The following is a 23,170-nucleotide window of genomic DNA, read 5'->3' on the forward strand; positions in this document are numbered from 1 at the left end:
TTGTTTATTGGTTCCAACTCCCAAGTTATCGTATAGTGGACATAGGAATATAGTGGGGCCAGGGTTTGTGCCATATCATCATATCTGTTTGAGGTATCAAATGTGGATAAATTCATTTCTTCAGATGAGTGGTCCCATGTACCTAGATCTATACTACGGAGTATATTATAAATCAAATTCTACTTACATAAATTTTAAATTTTAACATTTGTTCTCTTAAAATACTTTTTTATCTATTCTATATTTACTTAAATAATTATAATACTTTTTTTTTCTCCTCAAATTTCAACTAATCATTTTTTCATCTCTCCTCCATAAATCATTTATTGCTTCAATTCATTCAAAATCTTTTATCTAAAAAACCGTACATCGATAAATTTTAAAAATTTTATGAGTGTTCTTAAAATTTCATGCTCTTTTATTAGAGATGTCATTCGATATACTTTCAACGAATTTTTAAATCCGTGGACGGAACCCGGACGGCTATGACATTTAACTATCATACTCTATGATCTATCACCCTCACCATCACACCAACGCAACACGCGGATACTATGTCCCGTTTAAGTTAAATTAAAATTAAAAGAGTTGAGCCACTGATGAAACTGTATAGCTCGACTAACTCGTAAGTTCCCCGATCGATTCCTTAATTTAAAGAATTTCTTTCACGTCCTGTGCTTGATCTATACCTAAAGGTAGTGATAATATCCAACTTATAATTTCTAATCCGCCATACGTCTAACACAATTCTAATCATCCAACCATTATATTGATTGATATACCAATACAATATTATTGTTTTAATAAATCAAATTTCTCTTTGCTTAACCAACTCCGCTTAGGTGAGTTGGTTATCAGGGGTATGTTCCAAATTCACTATGAGAGCCCTAGAGGTGAATTTTTTTAAGATATCAGGTACGAGTCTTGGTTTTTTTTATCTCAATGTATTTTCTATGAGGAGTGAGTTGGAGGTCGAACGAATCGCTTGTTAATTAAAGTTGTCTTTAACACGTCTGAATCGCAACTAATTTTATAAAAATATATACATATATATATATATATCTTTGCTTATTTATGTGACCAATTAGTTGTCTAGCTATTATGAAAACTTTTTATAGCAAATGATTTTGTTAAATGAATCTTTAAGGGTTTTTATTATTATAGTTGTAATTTAAGGTGGACTTTTTATATAAAAAAATATAATTTTTTATGCATATTAAGTGAATTTGAAAGACTTCATTTAACATTTTCTTAAAATAAAAACCCTTACTCTTAAAAACTTAATTTAGGATTCATTTAAATTCTATATTCAATTATGGACTTACCGATACTATATTAAGGAATCGTCATGATTCACTTGTGATAATTAATCTGCTATTTAATAATAAAAAAATAATAATTCTTGTAAGTTGTTATTAAGATAAAACTCAGACCTTTCCCAATTTGATTCAATTCTCCACGTCTCAAGGCACCTCCACACTATTCTTCAAGCCAAACACACCTTAAGTATATATGAATTTTATTTATAAAAGCTACAGTATATATGGTTAATTATGGTTAATTAAGCATATATGATTAACTTAACCGTAGTTAACTTTAATAATCAACAAATGCTTACGTTAGAGTATGAGGGTTGCAGAAAACGTCACAAACAAGTGGGATAGATATAATATATAGCTTAACTATTATTCGTAAAAACAATTATAAATATTAATCGGGAGGTGTACATCATGATGGAATAATAGTTATATATCCTAGAGTCACCAGCTAATTAGTGACAAAATATATATCAAAATATTCTATGGAGTGTTCCCCTTGGCAAGAGATTTTTACAAACAACAACCAGATTGAAGCATTTCAAGAGCTCATCATTGAAGGTCATGAATTCTCAGAGGAACATTATTGTTTGCCCGAAAAATGCAATGATCTTGCACCAACCGATCATCTACTAGCAATTACGGCGTCACAAATATATGGTGACCCCTTTTCGGTCATGATGAGTAAATACAATGTCAACCACATCCCTCATATACCGGCAAATGACTTGGAGGGCGTGAGATCAAAGGAGACGGTGAAGACTAATCAAAAACCTGGAAAGAAAAAAAGAATGGGCTATAATAGGTATGTAGTTGTTACTTACATTTGTTTTGCCAATTGGTTGTGTTGAAACTTTTGTTTTGTATAACATATTATGATGGAATTACTCTAATTAATGGTAATACTTACATAGCTTCCTAACATATGACCATATCTAGCTAGCTAGCTAGATATATTAACTTTGGCCAGAGGTTCTTCTGAAAACAGCTCTTTATAATATATATATACGTGGACAGCGTCTAAATCTCACCTCATTCATATCCTACTCATGACAGGATTTGTATCGTTAACATTGAGAGAAATGATAACTTTGACCCGTAGACACGACGCATACATACATACATAATAGTTATTGTGTTTGGTCATATGTATGTAGGAAAAGCTCATGGACATCTACGAAGGTAACTTCATCTCCTGAAGATGGACATCAATGGCGAAAATATGGTCAAAAGGATATCCTTAATACAAAGCATAAAAGGTTATTTCTTTTAAATTTATCATTGGTAACTTTTAATTCTACATATTAAAATAGTTAAGTATATCTTACTACAAGGTGCATCGATTTCTTACTATTTTTGTTCATGTGTGTAGGAACTATTATAGGTGTATATATAGATTTGACCAAGGGTGTCAAGCAACCAAACATGTTCAAAAGATTCAAGATGAGCCAACTAAATATAAGATAACTTACCATCAATACCACACTTGCAAAAACTTCTTAAGATCCCCTCAAATCATTCTTGATACCTCCTCGGATCCTAAAGATACATCAATTCTTCTTAGTTTTGAATTAAATGGGCTAACCGACGAAAGACAAGTTGAACCTCATATTCCATCAAAGAAACGCGAAGAACAGTGTGAGCCCTTTTCTTCTGTAGGAGTGACACACAACCAATCATTTTCCTTTCACAATGACCCAACGCCCGAACCTATTTCTCTAATGTCACCGGGCTTGAAACATGAGGACATGAGCTCCATAAGTGGATCTTTCCGAAATTTTGAGAATGGCGATATACTTCTTCAAACTGTTGATTTTAGTCAAATTCCATTTGATGTTTCTCATTGTTACTCGGACGAATACAATTATTTCTAGATTGATCTTGGGTTTATCAAATTCGTTCACAGATCACATGGTTACGTACGGGTCAAGAGAGACTAAATGGTCCAAGAGTAATACGTAAGGTCTTTTGCAGCAAGGTTGGTTTATGAACTCATGGTCGAAGCTATATGTTGACCGAGTAAATTGGAGAATATATGTGGGCATCATAGAAATCATGGAAGAGGTGTTCAAGTGTGTTGGTTTATTTGTTTCGTTTATTATGATGATTAGGAACAACCCTTTATATTGTTTACTTAAGAAATATATGCACGACATGATCAAAATAATGTTCTACTTCAATTCTTGTTCCAGTAAGCGATATTAAGATTTTGGATTTTGGGTTTGTTTTTCAAAAGTTTTCCCAAGCTTTTGATTATATATTCAATCTTCAGTCTCTGATTGTTGTAAACATTAATCATCTCAGCAGAAACAAGAAGCATAACAGTTTTCTCATGATTAATTAATCAAGTTTACATAGATAGCTCATCAACAGACAATCATAATTAATCAAGTTTACATATATCATATATGTGTAAATAAAATATATTGGCATCATACATTTGTAAGTAAAATTATATTGGATATTTTATATCCTTATTAATTCAATATAAAAAAATTATTTGTTTGGCTATAAAAAATGAAATAATAAATTGAATAAATAAATTTAAGTGAAACATATATAACCTAAGGTACTAATTAAAAACGAAGTTCATCAGGAAAATCTTTGAAGTCATTCCTTTGAAGCACATAGTTCATCGGATGATCATAACCATAGGTATTAGTATTAGGCATATACGAATATCCCTCCGAGGATATATCCCCAAGATTCAATGGTATTTGTGAAACATAAGTAGTGTTCGGATCACACGATGGATCCTTATTATAAGAAAATGGGTCATGGTGTTTCACATTACCAATTGAAGGAAACTGCTCTTTAGGTTCAAGTTTTATGGAGGAAAAGTTTGGTATTACTTGTTTCTTTCCTACAAACCCCTTGGTGTCGAAGCTAAGAAGGACCGAGGTTTCTCTAGGATCCGGCAAATCCAAAATGATCTCGGGTGCTCTAAGTAGATTCTTGCAAGTATGTTCTCCTATATAAGTTGTTTTATATTTTGGTGGGCTGTCTTGGATCATTTCGACATGTTTGGTTGCTTGGCAGCCTTGGTCATGTTTATAAGAACATCTGTAATAGCTCCTTTGAAATTCGGAGTTCATAATAGTCTTTTGACCATACTTTCTCCATGCATGTCCATCATCAACCAAAATAGAAGCGATTTGTGTAGATGTCCATGCGTTTTTCCTGCATTTTTGTCAAAAAGAATCGCAACTTAAGACATTTTTATATATGAAATCCAAAAAGAAAGTGCTTAATGCATGGTTCTCATGTATTATTCTTTTCGTCCAAATTTAAATGTTTTGTTTGACATTTGAGTCAATTTTTTCTAAACTTTAACTATAAATATTTTTGTTTGTGTTACATTACATTTAATGAAAACTATATCAATAAAAAAGGAATTTAAAACTCAATTTATTCATATATTTAACATCAAGTATAATATAGTACAACCAAAGTTATTTACGGTCAAAGTTAAAAGTGCAAGACCTTAAAAGTCAAACGAAAGAATTTTACATATACAGTGTTCTCATTTCAATTCATGGGTAAAATTTATCTAGAGATAGTGATACAAGGCATACCTTCTTTTATAACACCCCTTTTTATTTTTCTCTGGTTTTGTAGTCTCTAAGTTCTCATTGGAACTTTTCGATTTCTGCTCATCCGAACTACACAAGGAATGATCAACATCACGGGTCGTAAGTTGAACGACCTCGTTAGAGGGACAAGAGCTCATAATTGAGAGTGCATTCTCAAACATCCCTAAAACTTGAACCACTAAACCATCTTCTTGTATGAAATTTGACACGTCGGTTTTCGGCCACCAAAGCATCTCCTGAAGAATATTGATCGATTCTTGACCTTGAGTGAGCTCTTGAATTGCTTGAATCCGGTTACTTGGTAAAATTTCCGGCCAACTTGTGGACTCCATACAATAATTGGTGGTGGTTGTTTTAAGTCTTTGAGATGCAACTATAAAAAGTACAACACGGCTAAACTTTCCTTTCACTTATATATGAAAGAAATTGGGAGGCATACATAACATCCTTTGAACTAAAGTACAAAAAACCGTTAAGAAAATATAGATAAGGAAACTGACTAGAAATTACCAACATACTTCTTATTCTTTGTATATGAGAATTTTTTTTTTGAAAAGGTGTTTAAAGTAAAATAAAAGTAGAAAAGGCAAGTGACAAGAAGTTGAGGATATAACATAGTATCATAAACCTTTTTAGAATATTTAAAACATGCCCACGCGCCAAAAATGAAGAAATCTACTAAGACCATATACTAGAGCATCCCCAATTATGTACAGTTTTAAGAAAGATATTAACGACTTTCGTTCCCCAATTCGACTTTAGGCCTATAGAACTTCTGCTCTAACATCAATTTTATGACCACTATGTTAAAATTTACACGACAGAGTTTTAAATGTATGTTTCTTTCTTTTCTTTTTTTTTTTATTCCTATAACAGGCACTCCAGAAAAACGTTTAATACAAGCACTACATGTACTTGCAACCCGGCCATTAGTACCCCCTTTGTATATAGTATTGTAACCCGAAACCTATTTGATATACTAGATAGATTTAATTTCGAGGTAGTAGACAGTTTTGTTAGGCGATGAAGTTGTAGAAGGGGACAATCCCCCCCTAGACCGTTTGACAAACACTACCCTTAAAAAATAATAATAAAAAAAACCACTTTTATTAAACTCGAATCTTAATGAAATATCTCAAAGATAAAATACTCTATTAATATAATAAAGATGGTCTAGTCATATAAAAATTGTCTAATGTTTATTGTAAAGGAAATAATAATAATATAATCATTTGTTTTTAATTTGTCATAATATATAAGATGTGTAACATATTGCGTTAGCTAAACGGAGCATATATCATTTGTTGTGGTATCGACTCACTCCCTTTTTTACGAGGATTTTATGAGGAGTTGATATTCGTATCATAGTAATTAATAAATTTATCATAACTATGCATCACATACTTGTACAGTACGCTGTAAAATTTGTATATTGTGGTACATCTATCATTTCTTGTTGTACATTTATCATTTCCTTTCTTTTTTTTTTTTATTTTTTATTTTTTTTATTTTTAGGTAGAGTGATATATATTTGGTACACGGATTTAAATGAGGGTGGGGGTACTACATGACGTTTACTATAGCCGTCCGCTGACGATTAAAGCCGTGTCAATTGGGTCATAGAAGTTGACGGCAATCTGGATGGTCGTTAGAAAACATTATTCTAAGTAATAAAGCAACACATGTGTTTATCCATAAATAATTAATTAATCAATGCATATAATAGAGGGTTAATTGGTTAATAAAAACAATGGTTCCTGTGTTATCTCATATCTTTATGCTTGATTCAATTTCATTCATTTTTTTCCCTTCATTTATATCCACATGACTCTTTTTTAAGTAAATATAGCCTATATGATATCATAAAAAACACTTTCTTTGGTTTCGGGTTTTATTTGTTTAGTTTTGTTAATTAGTCCCAATTTTAGAACTTAAATTTGATGACCAGTGAATGTTTGCTGATGCAAGTTATCAGCGAAAAGCAGTAGTTTATGATCAACACACAACGTACATTCAAGTGGAGTCAAAAACTATCGCGTCTAAATAGAACCATTAAGAAGGTGTAGGTTTTGTTATTTTAAGCAATTAAAATTTAAAAGTAAAAAAACTCTTCGATCTACACAATGATACTAGCTTCTTTCTTCATTGGTACACTTCAAGCATATTATTTAACTAATTTAGTTTTTCTATATACTGTTATGTATGACTAGCCTATTCGATAGAGATTTTCGCTGCCTAAGGGCAAAATTATGGTTCAATCCCGACGCTTCAAAAGGGAAAAAACAATAGTATAGTCTTTTCTTTTTCTTTTTACGGGATAAATTTGAAAAATCATCATCATCATATGAGGTCTAATTGAGTGGAGCGAATGAAGGGCGCCATTTCGGAAATATATCAAGTCATGTGGTATTGAAGTTTAAGTAAAGCCCCTTTGAGTTGACTACTTTGAGGTCGAAACTCGAAATTAATTCCCAATAATCCCATGTGGCACAGTAGTTTCATATTGCATTGTTGATTGTTTCATGAAATCAATAAATTAAGCGTCGAAGTTAGCTACGTACTAGCTACTTGAACTCTTGAAGAGTATCACATAATTAGACGTTTTTAAAAAAAAAAAATTTTTTTTTATGATAACTGATATAAGCATCATGCTTTTTTATACATATACGTCATTATGTATAATTTATAAAGCAAATTATACGAGTTTGCATTATATAATATTGGTAAAAATATTAAATAAATACTACCATTATTACTTTTCTTTCTTATTGGTGTTATTCAATGATTTTTTATAGAGGTTGTTGCGGATTCGTAAGTAATGCAATAATATACATGATAGTGTTTCGATAAATTAAAGTTTTTTCTTTATTTTTCATAATAAAAAAATTTATATAATTAAGTTAATTGTTAAATAAGGTAATTATACGCCTACTACAATGACAAGGAAGGCCTTTACTCTTATTCCTGTTCCTGGAATGCTTTCTTTCATCAAGAATGAATGTTTGACTAAATAAAAGTATTACTAAAATATTATACATAGTTGTGAAAAATCAACTGGGTTGAATTAGTGATTGGAGCTCTTGTCTCTGAATACAAAAAGTCATGGGTTCGATCCTCATACACATTTTGAAGGTTCTTTTTTATATTTGGTAGCACTTGGAAGTAGTCTCTCTATCTTTAATAGGGGTAAGGTTGTCTACATCTCAACATTTCTCATATACCGTTAAAAATGGTATTGAGACGGTATTAGAGTTACCTTACTTTACATTACATAGTTGTAGAAGAGTAAAATAAGTATTTAAAGTTTGAAAGTTGAAAAAAGAATGATAAATAGTTTATAAAGTCAGGCGGAGTGCACATGTGGAAGGAGAGGTAGTACCGTAGCACAACGTACCTCAAGAGAACCCCACCCCATATGAAGTATCTTGCGTTGGGGAAGACATGGTGAAAGAGGTAACCAACCTCGTCAAGCATGAAGGAGGGGCAGTTTTAAAAAGAGAAAACGAAATGGTGGAGCCATCTTTGAATAGATAGTAGAGGAAGGAGAGAACATTTCTTCTATGAAGAAGAAAAACAAAGTGTTGAATTATAGCCTTAACTTAAACTATTTAAACCTAAGGGACCATTTGTGTTAGTTTGTTATTTTGCAGGTTTGGTGCCAAAAGTGTCAAAGAAGAAACAAGAGAGTGAAGATTGAAAGATGTTTATTTTGTCTCCTATATATTGAAGACTATACCCAGCCTAGGGTTTTTTCTCTTGAGAGAGATTAGAGAAAAATCATACCGTTTGAAGTTTTGTACGATCCTCTCCTGTTATTGTTTAATTTGTTTTGTAATAGAACGATGATCATTATTAGATAATAGGTTTACAACCGAATAACGGGGGTAAACTTTTATTTAGATTGTTTGTGTTTAGTTTGATTGAAATTAGTCTTGTAAACGTTTATTGGATTGAGATTCAATATATATGAGTTTGTTTAGATTTCTTAACATAGTATCAGAGCCAGGTTACGGAAAAATACTAATTTCACCTAAATCTTCTCAATAATAACTTTTAGGGTTTGTTGATCGATTTGGGGTTTTTTGATTAGATCTGGTTTTTCTTGAACGGCGTATGATTATTTAATCACCGGTTGAGTTTACAGATCTAGGTGTGTACGGAAACCCTAATTTCTTATTTTAGGGTTAGGGTTTTCTTGTGGTTCAGATCCTCTGGGTTTATACTATTGACTAAGTGAATCAATAGATAAACTCTTTCTTCTGGTGCTCTGCTGCTTTGATCCTGCTATGTTTATTGACTAAGTGAATCAATAAAATATTAGGGTTCTATCATCTGAGCCGTCTAAATAGCACTGTTTGTATCTTCTTCTTCCCTTCTTTCGCTCTATGCTTATTTTGTTTCCTTTTTTCAAAAAGTTTTGTTATCATCCTTTTTTCACAAAACCAGCTGTGTTAAACTTGACCTACCTCTGTGAGAGGCAAGGAATCCTGTCCCTGGCACTGTTTGGGGGAAAAAGATTATTTTCTTTTTTATAAATATATATATATATATATATTCTTTTTTCTTGCTTTATTCTTTTATATATTCCTGCCTTTCTGTGTGTTCTTGTTGCTGTGCTAGTTTATTTGTGTTGTTCTTCATCTTGTGTATATTATTATCTGTGTTTGCTTGTTTCTACTTGCTATCATGGATATGGATGATAACCTGCATGACTATGATTATAACACTGATAATGAATCTGTTGAAAGTGAAAATGCAACAAGAATTAGTAAACTTGATATAAGTCACCCTTTACATTTGCATCCTAATGACTCTGCCTCCTTGACTGTTGTCTCTATTAAACTCAAAGGAACTGAAAATTATAATATTTGGTCTTGTGCTATGATGCTTGCTCTTGAGGGTAAAAATAAAATTGGCTTTATTGATGGAACTTGTAAAAGGTCTAATAGAGATGAGGTTTTAGGAAAACAATGGGACAGAGTCAATGCTGTTGTACTGGGTTGGATCTTGAACTCTATCTCTGAAGAGTTGTATGTTGGTCAAATTTTTTCTAAAAGGGCTTCTCATGTCTGGGCTGAATTACAAGAAACTTATGATAAAGTTGATGAATCTGTTACTTTTAATTTGCATCACAAGATTAACTCTCTTTGTCAAAATGGTTCTACTATTGCTGATTATTATCATAAACTTAATGCTTTGTGGAAACAGTTTGATGCTTTGGTTAAACTGCCTAAATGCACTTGTCATGCTGTTGAGGATTTTAAAAAACATAATCAATTGTTAAAATTGACGCAATTCTTAATGGGTCTTGATGATGTTTATATGCAAGTTAGAAGTAATATTCTGTCTAAAGATCCTTTGCCTGATGTGAGACATGCTTATGCTATTATTTCTGGGGAAGAGTCACATAGGTTAATCTCTAGTGGTAATTCTGGTAACTCTCAAAAGGTTTCATCCTCTGTTTTTCACTCTAATGTGAATAACAAAACTGATTTTAAAACTGGTTTTCAAAGGAAAGTCTCAAATGAAAACAATTTAAGGTTTGGAAACAAAAACTCCACTTTCAAAAGGAATCCTGGTGGTCCTTCTGTTGTCTGTGAACAATGTGGTTACAATGGTCACACAATTGATAAATGTTTTCAACTCATTGGATATCCACCTGATTTTGGAAAAAAGAAGACAAATGGCTTTCAAAACACACAAAATTTCAACAAAAGATTTGTAAACAACAATAACATTGTTGGTTCTAGTACCTCTGCTTCTTTCTCTGATGAACAAATTTCTCAGCTAATTTCTCTGATCAAAGAAAATTCTGTTGGTGCTCCTAGTCAAGGTGTGAAAGTGAATATGGCAGGTATAAGATTGTTTAACATCAATGCCTTTTTTAACAAAAATTTTCACAAGTTTGTGTGCTTCAATTCAAAATTCAAACCTGCATTAGAAAAACTAGGTTTAATCTGTGATTCTGGTGCTAATCAACATCTCACTTACACTGATAAGCATTTGGTTGATGTCATTGACATATCTTATTTAAGAATAAGAGTGTCTCATCCCAATGGGACTGAGGCTTTTATTACCAAAGTTGGTAACATGATTCTGTCCAAAGACATCATTCTATATGATGTTCTTGTTGTTCCTGAATATTGTGTTAGTTTAATTTATGTGCATAAAATGTCAAGAGACAATAAATGTATTGTTGCTTTTAATGAAAATGCTTGTTATGTGTTACCTCAGGATTTGAGGGATGTGAAAATTCTGGGGATTGGTAGACAGATTGGTGGACTTTATTATTTTGATCAAGGTATTACAATGTGTCAAATAACCTCCTGCTCTGTTAAGCAAATGTGGCATAATAGACTTGGTCACCCTTCTGACCAAGTCTTAACTGTTTTAAACAAAAGAGATGATATAAATTTTTCAAAGGAAACTGTAATGTGTGAAATTTGTCAGAAGGCCAAACAAGTTAGAGAACCTTTTCCCTTGAGTGATCATAAATCCACACACCTTGGTGAGCTTGTGCATCTGGATGTGTGGGGTCCATATAAGGTTCCAAGCCTTGAAGGGTATAAATATTTTTTAACCATTGTTGATGACTATTCTAGGGCTGTTTGGGTGTATTTACTCAAGTCTAAAACTGAAGTGTATGATTGCATTGTTGTTTTCTACAATCTGATCTTAAATCAATTTGAAAAAAAGGTTAAGATCTTTAGGAGTGATAATGGGACTGAGTTCTGTAATAAAAATTTCATCATGTTTTGTGAAAACAAAGGTATTATTCATCAAACTTCAATTGCTTACACTCCTCAACAAAATGGAATTGTTGAAAGGAAGCACAGGCATTTGCTTAATATTGCTAGGGCCCTTTTGTTCCAGGGGGGATTGCCCCTGTACTTGTGGTCTGAGTGTATCTTAACTGCTTGCTATTTGATTAACAGATTACCTGCTTCTGTGTTGAATGGAAAATCTCCATACTATATGATCTTTGGAAAAGAACCTTCTTTATCTCATCTTAGAATATTTGGATGTCTTTGCTTTGCTACTATTCTTGCCAATCATGACAAGTTTAGTAGTAGAGCAGAGATATGTGTGTTTGTTGGTTATGCTGGTTATAAAAAGGGTTATAAGTTATCCAGTCTTAATAAGAAACACTTTATCTACTCAAGGGATGTTAAATTTTTTGAGAAAGTGTTTCCCTTTAAAATAAGTGATCAGGCTGCCTTAAATAATGATCAAGAAATAAATCAAATTGATTTTTTCAATTTGTGTGATGACCCTGATGTACCCAATGATGAAAATGACCCTGCTAGGACCCCTACTAGTGAAGGCAGCAACTCTGGGCATTCTGGCACCCCAACTATTGATCTTGGAGAATTACCTGGTGGTAATTTACCAGATTCCAATGAGGGTACTAATGCACATGAGATGGCTACAACACATGAGGAAAATATTGACAATTCTGAGGGGAATGATCAAAATAACACACATAATATAAATGAACTTGAAGGTCAAAATACTTCTCAAATTGGAAATAGAAAGTCAGAAAGGTCATCACACATGCCAAACAAATAAAAGGATTTTTTCATTGATTCTAAAGTAAAATTTGGTATTGAAAAGTTTGTTGGTTATGCTAGTCTTGATCTTGAAAGTTTTTGATGTGACTAATTTATACCCATTACCCACATCATTATTGGCCATTTATTTATATGTTTTAAGTCTACTTTGTGTGCATTTGGCGCGTTTATGGTGTTTGTTAGTAGTTTCAGGCGCTTAGCAGGTTACGTAGTCATTTGGCTCACATTTGGAAGACTATTGGCTAATACAATAATTCATGAAGTCGAGAGTTGATTTATGCAAAAGAGATGATGAAAGTGGCGAGTGGAAAGTTGAAAACGAAGTTGTCGAAGTCTTTGTGTCCACTGCGACGCAGTGGAAATGCACATTTTCCCACTGCGCCGCAGTGGTTATTCATGCAGGAGTGACTTTTGTCCAGTGAGTTTTGGATGCGCAGCAGTGGTCGTAATCGAGGATCACTACGCCGCAGTGATCAAGCAAGTCAACAGAGACAAGTCGTAGGGCACGACTGCGCCGCAGTGGTGGGTGTGTACGAGCCCACTGCGCCGCAGTCACCCATTTTGCACGCGAAGATTTGGCAGAGATATTTGGCTGCGACGCAGTGGAGGCCATCACATGACCACTGCGCCGCAGTGGGAGGCTGGTCAACAAAAGTCAACGGCCCACTTAAAGCCTTATTTTTCAAGAGGTATAAATATAAACCCTAGGCACGAATTTCTAGGTATTCAAACTCTTTCTAGGAGCTGCTCTATCAGGATTCTTCCTTCTCCAATCAAGTGTTTCACTTAGGCGGACTCATTGAAGATATTACGGGCATCCATCTAGATCGTATCTACATTATTGTCTTGCAAATTATTTTCTTCAAACAATTGGTACTTCATGTTTCTCTTCTGTTTCTTTGATTATTGTGAATTGATCATGAGTGGCTAACTGTTTAATCATCCACCTTGATGAAACTAGACGGATAATGTGATTGCTATATTTTTAATTCAAAAGGGTTTATTCAATTATCGTTGTTCCGTGATCTTGATGGTTTTAATTCTTTTCATTTATTTAAAATCGATATTGGTTGCATATGATTCTTCGTTGGTGGTACCAGTCGAATGTGTATGTGATTTTAAAACGGTTACTTGTCTATAAGTAATTATCACTAGTTCATGGTATGATAGTGAATATCATTTTAAGTAAAGATTAAATTTGTCAACGTGATTGATATCGGTTGGTGGTACCACGTTATTGTCACATAGGTTCAATTGGTAATTCAACTTTAATTTGAAACCAAATCATTTAAAGAGCATCGAGGAACAAAAGTTTGATGGAAAGAAGAAGTGGGATCCCTATAAGCACTTGGAGAGGTTTGAGAAATTGGCACGGCTATACCAATATGGTCAAAACCAAATGAATGCCGTGAAACTTGAAACTTTTCCTATCACTCTTACCGGGGAAGCCGATGATTGGTTTAATGATCTTCCCGAGAATTCAATTACAACTTGGGATCAACTCAAGGAAGCTTTTATCGGAGAGTTCTACTCGGTTAGGACTCAAAGGCAATTGGAAAACTTGATTAGGTCTTTTATGCAAGAAGATGGGGAAGATATGGTAGATGCATGGATCCGTTTTAAAGAAATGTTGAGGAATTGTCCGGGTCATGATTTGACCAAGGAGAAATATGTTGAATTGTTCATCGATGGATTGACCAAGGCTTCAAAAAGAGAGATGGGATATGCTTTTGGTGGAAGTTTTAGCAAGATCACTCCAAATGAAGGTTTTGACATTTTGGAGAGGATGGTGAAGGATAATGCGGCCATGGATGATAAGAGGTTTATGAAGAATGAGAGCCGATTCAAGCAAAACAAGGTTGCAAGGGCCGATGGAAGCAGTAGTTCTAGTGTAATTGATGAGATTCAAGCTTTATCGGCAAGGATGGATAAAGGTTTTGCTAACCAAGAAGCGAGGTTTGGATATCTAGAATGAGATGTGAAGGTGCTTGCTGATGGATGTGACCATTGTGGAGACATACACTATTCAGAAGAGTGTCCCAACCGGGGACCTGAAGATGTCAACTTTGTTTAGAATCAGCAAGGAGGTTTTTAGAGGAACACTGGTTTTCAGAATCGGACAGCAGGTAACAATTCCTATAACTCTTCTTTTCCTGCTAATAGTTTTCGTTTTTCAGGTAACAAGTGGCAAAAGAGCAACTATCAAAGTCAGCCACAGCAGCAGGAGACTAGGCAAGGTCAAGGATCGAGTTCTTCCTCTTCTATTACCGATCCTAATGCCGAGCTGGAGAGATGATGAAGCAAATGATGAGTAATCAGATCGAGACGAATACATGTATCCAGAACATAAGGGAGGATACTCGGGAGTTGAGTGAAAGGATAGACAGGATTAATGGCAAGGTGGAGATGAATGCCAAGAATCAAGATATTAACTTCAAGGATCTTGAGAGTAGGATGGCTGCTCTAACTAGGCCCCAGGGTTCTTTGCCTAGTAACACTCAGCAGAATCCAAAACAGAATCAAGGATCCAGCAGTAATCAGAAGTACACTCCACCACCTGTTCGTCAGGAGCAAGCGAACATTAGTCCACTGCCCGTGAGTGCGTAGTAGTTAGTTCTTTGGTAGTTTTAGTTTACAAATATTAAAGCTTGATTTGGCACATCAGTTTTGCATTTACTTCTGAATAGAACAAATCTGTTGAACTTGTTCACTATTGGCAGGCTTGTAAGGATAGTAATTGGGTAGAAGCTATGAACCTTGAAATGAGTGCTTTATATGATAATGATACTTAGGAAATTACTGAATTACCTGAGGGTAGAAAACCTGTAGGGTGCAAATGGGTATATAAAATCAAGTACCAGGCTAATGGGGAAATAGAAAGATATAAAACTAGACTTGTTGCTAAGGGCTACAGTCAAAAGCCTGGTGTGGACTTTGATGAGACATTTTCTCCTGTTGTTAAAATTGTTACTATTAGATGCATGATTAACTTAGCTATGCAAATGAATTGGTCTTTGTTTCAACTTGATATTAACAATGCCTTTTTGTATGGAGAACTTGATGAAACTGTGTACATGTCTTTACCTGAAGGTTACTTCAATTTGGATGACAATAGGGTTTGTAAGCTTAAAAAATCCCTATATGGATTAAAGCAGGCACCTAGGCAGTGGAATGCTAAACTTACTCATGCCCTGCTTGAACACAACTTTGTGCAAAGTAAGAGTGATTACTCTCTTTTCACAAAAAGTGAAGGAAATGTGTTTATTGCCCTACTGGTGTATGTTGATGACATTATTGTCACTGGTAACAATCTTGATGCTATTGATGAATTTAAGATGTTTCTTAAATCAAAGTTTATGATCAAGGATTTAGGGTTACTTAAATATTTTCTAGGAATAGAAGTGATTAAAACAGAACAGGGTTTAGTGCTATCTCAGAGAAAGTATTGTATGGACTTGTTAAGTGAATTTGGCCTACTTGCTTGTAAACCCTTTGCAACTCCTCTTGAACAGAATCTGGTTATTACTAGTGAGGCCAGTGAAAAAGATAGTGTCATTGATAACATCACTGAATATCAAAAACTGATTGGCAAATTAATCTATCTTACTCATACTAGGCCTGACATTGCTTATTCTGTCCACTGTTTGAGTCAGTTTATGCATAAACCATTAAAATCTCATGTGAAAATTGCTCTTAGAGTATTAAAATACTTGAAAGGGTCACCTGGTTTGGGGGTTCACATTGTCAAGAATCCCAAGCTTTCTCTTGAAACCTTTGTTGATGCAGATTGGGCTAAGTGTGTAGTTACCAGGAAATCTGTTACTGGTTTCTGCTTGTTCTTGAATGGGTCATTAGTGTCTTGGAAAAGTAAAAAACAACTTACTTTGTCTAAGTCTTCTGCTGAAGCAGAATATAGGTCCCTTGCTTCTGCTACCTCTGAAGTTATATGGGTTCTAAAACTGCTTGATGATCTTAAATGGGGTAAGTGGCTTCCTGTTCCTGTGCATTGTGATAGTGAGGCTGCAATCAAAATTGCAGCCAACCCTGTGTTCCATGAGAGAACAAAACACCTTGAAATTGATCTCCACTTTGTGAGAGACAAAGTCTTGGCAGGTGTCATTGAAACAAGAAAGATTAATTCAGCAAATCAGATTGCTGATATTCTGACCAAAGGGTTGAACAAAGTTCAACATGATAAGTTAGCTTCAAAATTAGGTCTCTATGATGTGTTTAAGGTTAAGGCTAAGAGGGGATGTTGAATTATAGCCTTAACTTAAACTATTTAAACCTGAGGGACCATTTGTGTTAGTTTGTTATTTTGCAGGTTTGATGCCAAAAGTGTCAAAGAAGAAAGAAGATGGTGAAGATTGAAAGATGTTTATTTTGTCTCCTATATATTGAAGACTATACCCAGCCTAGGGTTTCTCTCTTGAGAGAGATTAGAGAAAAATCATACCGTTTGAAGTTTTGTACGATCCTCTCTTGTTATTGTTTAATTTGTTTTGTAATAGAACGATGATCATTATTAGATAATAGGTTTACAACCGAATAACGGGGGTAAACTTTTATTTAGATTGTGTTTAGTTTGATTGAAATTAGTCTTGTAAACGTTTATTGGATTGAGATTCAATATATATGAGTTTGTTTAGATTTCTTAACACAAAGAGAAAGAATATGAAAATTGAGTAAAGACATGAGAGACACTATATATTGACTTGAAATATCATAGTATTGTGATAATAGGTAAAAATTTCTTTCAAATTAATTTGGACACTAGTCATCAATAAAATATGCAAGACATTCTAACAAAAGATTTATAAGCGTAAAAATTGATTAATAAGTTGTTATGTTCATTTTATTCCTAAATGGAATTTTCAATTCTAGTTCACTTATTTTTTGGGATTTGCATTGCAAGATATCACGCATATCAATCTTTTGTCCTGTAAGAAGCTCTTTTGGATAAATAATTTTCTTTAAATAGTAATTAATCAATAGTCGCATGCATAAACATGAGAAGACATTTCGATAGTTGATAAAAGAATTAAGTATTTGATTGACGAGGTACCATACTACATGGGCTCTAATTGGACTTACTCACATAGTGAAGACCCAAAGGGCAAAGGCGTTAAAGTTCATAAGACCCAACTGTACCCGTTATAAATAATGTGTCATCCTCTCATTTCCCAAAAGTTGGATAAGGCTGCTTTAATTAAACGATTAAAAACTTACCTTTGTGAAGTGCTTCTATATTTTAGGTACATGACTTTTTACATCTTAACCTGCTCAAACACCATCAAAAACGATACTAAAAGCCTATAATCCATAAAAAACGATATTAAATGTTCCTTACTTTTTACTTTTGTCTCTCATTTTTCATAGGTTAAGAAATTATTTGTTGATACATTTTATCCACCAAATACACAACATCATCTCTTGCCACGGATATATATAAGGGTGATGGCATCACCACCACCCACCACTCACTCACTACTCAATTTTAACCAATCAAATTACGTCACCTCAAATTCACCACTCACTCACCATTCACCCAAATTTGTTGGCATTGCCACCACTCACACATCACTCACACCACACTATCCCTTACAAGAAAAGACAAAAAAGAAAGAAAAGGACAAAATAAAGAAAGAAGAGAAAGAAGACCACTAGTGGTTGTAGGAAGTGGAAGTTCCACCCAAAACTCACCACTCATGGGTGGAAAATCGTTGGCGGCGGTGTTTCACGAGTGGTCGGGGCTTTCACTCTTGTTCCACGCGGGTGATGCCAACGCCCCATAATATACTCCGTAGTACCTAGCTATATATGCTCTTTTCTTTTTCACAGATCGACTGTAGTATTGTAGTTTGAAGAATTAATTACATGGGTCGTCCCGTCATAGGAGTGAATGACTATAGTGTTTTCGATATAATGAATAATATAAATAACTCTGAGTACGTTTACATGTTTGATTGATTTTTGTTTTTGAACATCTATATATATTTTACTGCTTTACTAATTCTGTTATGCATATAAGTCGTTTGTGTTATGTTGTCGGATAAACTGATATTAGTTTTGATTAATTTATTATGATTCTCGTGGTCATAACTCATAACGTACATGGGATATAAACGGAGTTTACCTTATAAAGTAGTCTTATATAAATTAAATATGTTAATCCTTATACCAAGTCAATTTTGAAAATTTTTTTCTGTATAATAATATTCACCTTTGTAAATATATATATATATATATATACTTTCCATAATTACATATAACTTTGTTAACATAGTTTGGATTATAACATGAAATAGAGATGACAATTATTGTTAGTATATATAACTTTGTTACCACCTTATTTGTTCACGGTAACTAAAAAGTTAACGTGGACAAATAGGGTATGACAAAATAATTATGAAAGTTTACATTAAAAAGTGTGAACTTTTAATTCTACACACTTTTTAGTGTGGAGAAATTTCTATACATTTTTAGTTCTATACATTTTTACACACATAAAAGCGTGACAAAATTTTAATTTTTGTTCACACTAACTAAAAGTATGGACAAATGCAATATAATTTGTAGTGTTAGCATTAGTATGTTTAAAATTCGAATATAAACTATGAAAATTTCCACATGTCGATCAAAACGGATATTACATAATGAATTTAGCTTACTAATATTCATAATCTCATCTCATCTGATTGTCTAATAAATTTCGAGAAATATGTGTTGTATTTATAATTTTAAAAAACTAAAAAATATCTAATGTTACGACTACGTCATTGTATGAAAAAGCAGAAACGTCACACCTATAGCTCAAGGTTTTAAAAATATATTTCCTTTCTCTATCTTATAATAATTTAGTGATCCTTTTCGATAAAAAAAATATTCCATGTTTTCCATAAAAAATGGGGAAGGATGTGTTTTTGGGGTTCTATGCTTGTAATCGAAACAACAATATATATATTACAAATATTGTAGGAGTTTTTCATCGTATTAGCTAGAGAGTTATCAAACCAACCAGATCAAAGGCAGTTAAGATGATTGATAATTAAGCTTGGAACGATTGCTCGGTCGTCAAAGATCTATCGAAGCATGGACACTTACAACTCCGATGAGGTTATCAGGTACGAATGAGTGATTTAAACTTCTAAATATAACCAAGTATTTGATGTTATAAACCATTTTGAGAATGATAAATTTATTTTTAAGCCTATTTTTTCTTAACATGTTATAAACCAAGTTTTAGGCTTTTAGCTAAATATCTTTATGCATCATATGCCTTCCTATTTGAGTTTTGCTGTTTTGCATACATATCTGAATATGAAATCTAATTCTAATAATTAGTTTGTTGGGTCACATGTAGAAAAGTTCTTGGGCATCGATCTACAATACTATGGTCAAACAGATGCATCCTCAAATAAAAGGTTTGATTTTTTTTCTTTAACCCACCAACGGCAATAAAGTATTCACTTTCTTTGATTTAGAATTTTAAAAGCAATTTTTATAAATATTTAAGCTTATTTGAACACTCAAAGATGCTTGTTCAAAGAATTTAAGCATCAAACTGTGATAAAGACAAAATAAATACAGCTCAACAGAATAATGACACATAACAACTCAATTTTTTGTTTGTATTACAACATTATTTTTAAAAGAACATATGTGCCTTTCAAAGTAATATATTTGTTGTTTCCAACTAGTTAATTTAGTTTTATCCACAAATACAAATTTCGAGTAATAATGTAACAATAAATACATTTTTGATGTATTATTCTTTACTTTGAAGATTAAGAACCACAAGTTATGTGCAGAAAATGACAACATAACAATCCAGAAGGACCAGAACCTTTAAACTTTGTGGAGAAATACTTTTTCTTTTTGACATTAGGTACTTGAGATTTGAGATATTGGTGCCACAATGTTTAATTATAAGTTAACAAGCTAAATAACCCAGGTGCTCGGGCATTTTAATACGTTTTGCTAGTCAATATTCAATAATGCTTAGTAAAGAAATAATTACATATTTGTTTAATTTTTATATATGAAATATACTTAATCAAAGAATGCAATAATAATTAAACAGGGTGCAATAAAGTAGTTCGCATTGATATATTTCACATATATGAGAGAAACTGATAAAATAATATACAAGAATGGGAAAAAAAAGTTATAAACATATTAATGTATTTAAAGCTTTTAATAGATATCATACAATCAACTTTTCATTTGCTTAACACCTTCAAATTCAAGAAATAATAAAAAAATTTATGAAAATTATTACAATATTGTTTAAGAAGAAAAATCATTATTAAAGCTAAAAATTTTATAGAATACACATGAATTCATAATTATATTCCTTTAGTTAAGCTACAATTAAAAAATAATAATAATTAAGCTACAAATTAAAATAAACTATAACTTTATATTACTAATAATAATATTAGCATAATGATAATAGTTAATAACTATAAGTGAAAATCTTGGCATGGAATTTGTAGGAGGAAGATTTGGTTTCCAAATTAAATCAAATTCTACAAAAATCTAAAGAAAAGAAAAATCAAAATGATTTATGATTAATGATGTCATAATTTTTTAAAACCCTTGTAAGAAATAATATGAACTTGACATATAAGATTTGTATTTAAAAAATTCCTAGAAACAATCCTCTTTTATTTATATAAAAGATTTCTCTAATTAATATATGTATTACACGTTACATATCATAGATTATGCATAATATATTCAATAAAATTCAATACTGCCCCAAAAGAATAAAAGATACATTAAATACGAATTCTAGCCCCAAGATCTAGCTAGCAACAATTTTTATTCTTCGATTTTTTATACAGATTTAGAAAGAAACTAGATTATTACCCACGTAATATGCGAAAAATATATATAATTAGTGTCATGTTAAATTTTTATAATATCATCATAAGTTCACTAACGTTTAACCATGTAAGAATTAAACCACTTAAAACATGAAGTTACGATAGTGGTTGTTTAGTTTCCGGTTAACAGTAACTTACATTATCTATTAGAGGTCTCGCTAAGTAAGGTTTTGATTTCTTTGGAGTCTTTCATTCATCTGGAATGTCTACATTGTCATTGTACTTGTGCTTTAACGTTTTATTCGAATAATTTAGTTATACACTAAAATTAATAAGTAACTTAATTATCAATCTATATATCTCATGTTATGTTAATCTAAGTTAAGATTATGCATAATATCATTGCAATTTTCATACAATTATTTTTTTGATATGTAATTTTGATAACTTACTATTGACTTCCTGTTTGTTTTTTAGTCCAAAAAACATTTATTTAATAAAAACGTTACATAATAAAAGTCTTATACAAAAATCCTTGTAACCAAAATTTATTCGTTATATGATAAAAATCATATACAAAAATATAATTTAATAAAAATGTATTACGCTAAAAATGAAAATTTTATTGTTGAAAAATTTAAAATTGTTTTTTAAGATAAAAAATGATGTAAAATATATAAATATTAGTTTTCATAATTATATCATTAAAAAAAATAATTATTAATGTCTACAAACTTAATTAAGGAAATAATAATAATTTAAATTTATTAAAATAAAATTAAATCTAAAAATGTTAAATAAGGTATATGACATCATCATTTGATCTAATGACTCTAATTAAAAGTTGAACTTCATCTAAGGGTTCATGTTTCTCCAATTATGAATTAAGGTTTTTCTTTCATATATATTTAGAAATTTTTTTATTTTTATAAAAAACCAAACCTATATCATATATGGCTATATCTGAGCAAAATATAGAGGCCCAGATAAAACTTCGGCCCATATTAAGTTCGAGCCCAAAAACTAAAAATCTGGCTCTCCTGAGTTTCTAAATCTTTCGTTGAAGTCAATATTTTGGTTATGACTTGTGAAATTTAGACCGTGCTTGCCAAACTTTGAGCCGGTAAGGTGGTTGGTTTTTTTTAACGGGTCTAGTATATCTGTAAAAGCAATAATTTCAATTTCAAATGTTGTACCTTTCTTTTACGGGAGTGATATCCCTATTACAACATCTTAAACACAATCATGCATATATATTCTACAATATAACGTTATATTCCGTGTAGTAAAGTATGTAATTTGGTTTTTTTTTTTTTATGCTAATATTGATTGTATCCGAGCTAGTGATTGTAATTAACTAATGACCGTTTTTGAACTATTAGCCTGGTTATTTAATGAGATTAATTACGAATCTAATACATTTTTATGATTAAATAGAACTTCGAATCGGTAGGCAACCTAGCTTGGTTTGTTTCATAAAATTTCCACACCTAGTATTCATAACTTAATAATTAACGACCAAAATTAATACGAGTATTTGTTTCTTTGTCAAATTTTACATACTCTAAAGCCGCGTATAAACAATTATGCTTCACTAAAAAATAGTCATTGTGTCAGCTGTCAACGTCACTTAATTTCCAACACTCACACCTTCGCACATGCTTACCAATAAAAACTGTATTGGAACCTCCAAATACTCATATTATTCTCAGTTTGGGGAGTGCAATTGATATATATATATATTATGAGAACAGTAAATACGTACCTGTTAGACACCAAGGTAAGATATAGAACTCTTATTAACTACTCCGTAATTATGTAATATTTATTGTATAATGAATAAGTGATTCTATTATTTT

General features: G+C 32.2%; 2 protein-coding genes across 2 annotated transcripts; one reads left to right on the forward strand and one right to left on the reverse strand.

Moving 5' to 3' along the window:
* Positions 1–1,801: 1,801 nt before the first annotated feature.
* On the forward strand, positions 1,802–3,190 carry LOC122609478 (WRKY DNA-binding transcription factor 70-like). Its single transcript, XM_043782523.1, has 3 exons — positions 1,802–2,121; positions 2,474–2,575; positions 2,689–3,190. Exons 1-3 carry the CDS (start codon positions 1,802–1,804, stop codon positions 3,188–3,190), a joined length of 924 nt encoding a protein of 307 aa, XP_043638458.1.
* A 634-nt stretch (positions 3,191–3,824) lies between these two features.
* LOC122608684 (probable WRKY transcription factor 70) lies at positions 3,825–5,270 on the reverse strand. Its single transcript, XM_043781775.1, has 2 exons — positions 4,892–5,270; positions 3,825–4,496 (listed from the first exon to the last, which is right to left on the reverse strand). Exons 1-2 carry the CDS (start codon positions 5,239–5,241, stop codon positions 3,893–3,895), a joined length of 954 nt encoding a protein of 317 aa, XP_043637710.1. The 5' UTR covers positions 5,242–5,270; the 3' UTR covers positions 3,825–3,892.
* Between the last annotated feature and the right edge of the window lie 17,900 nt (positions 5,271–23,170).

Source organism: Erigeron canadensis, chromosome 7 (genome assembly GCF_010389155.1).
Source record: "Erigeron canadensis isolate Cc75 chromosome 7, C_canadensis_v1, whole genome shotgun sequence".
Lineage (NCBI taxonomy): Eukaryota > Viridiplantae > Streptophyta > Magnoliopsida > Asterales > Asteraceae > Erigeron > Erigeron canadensis.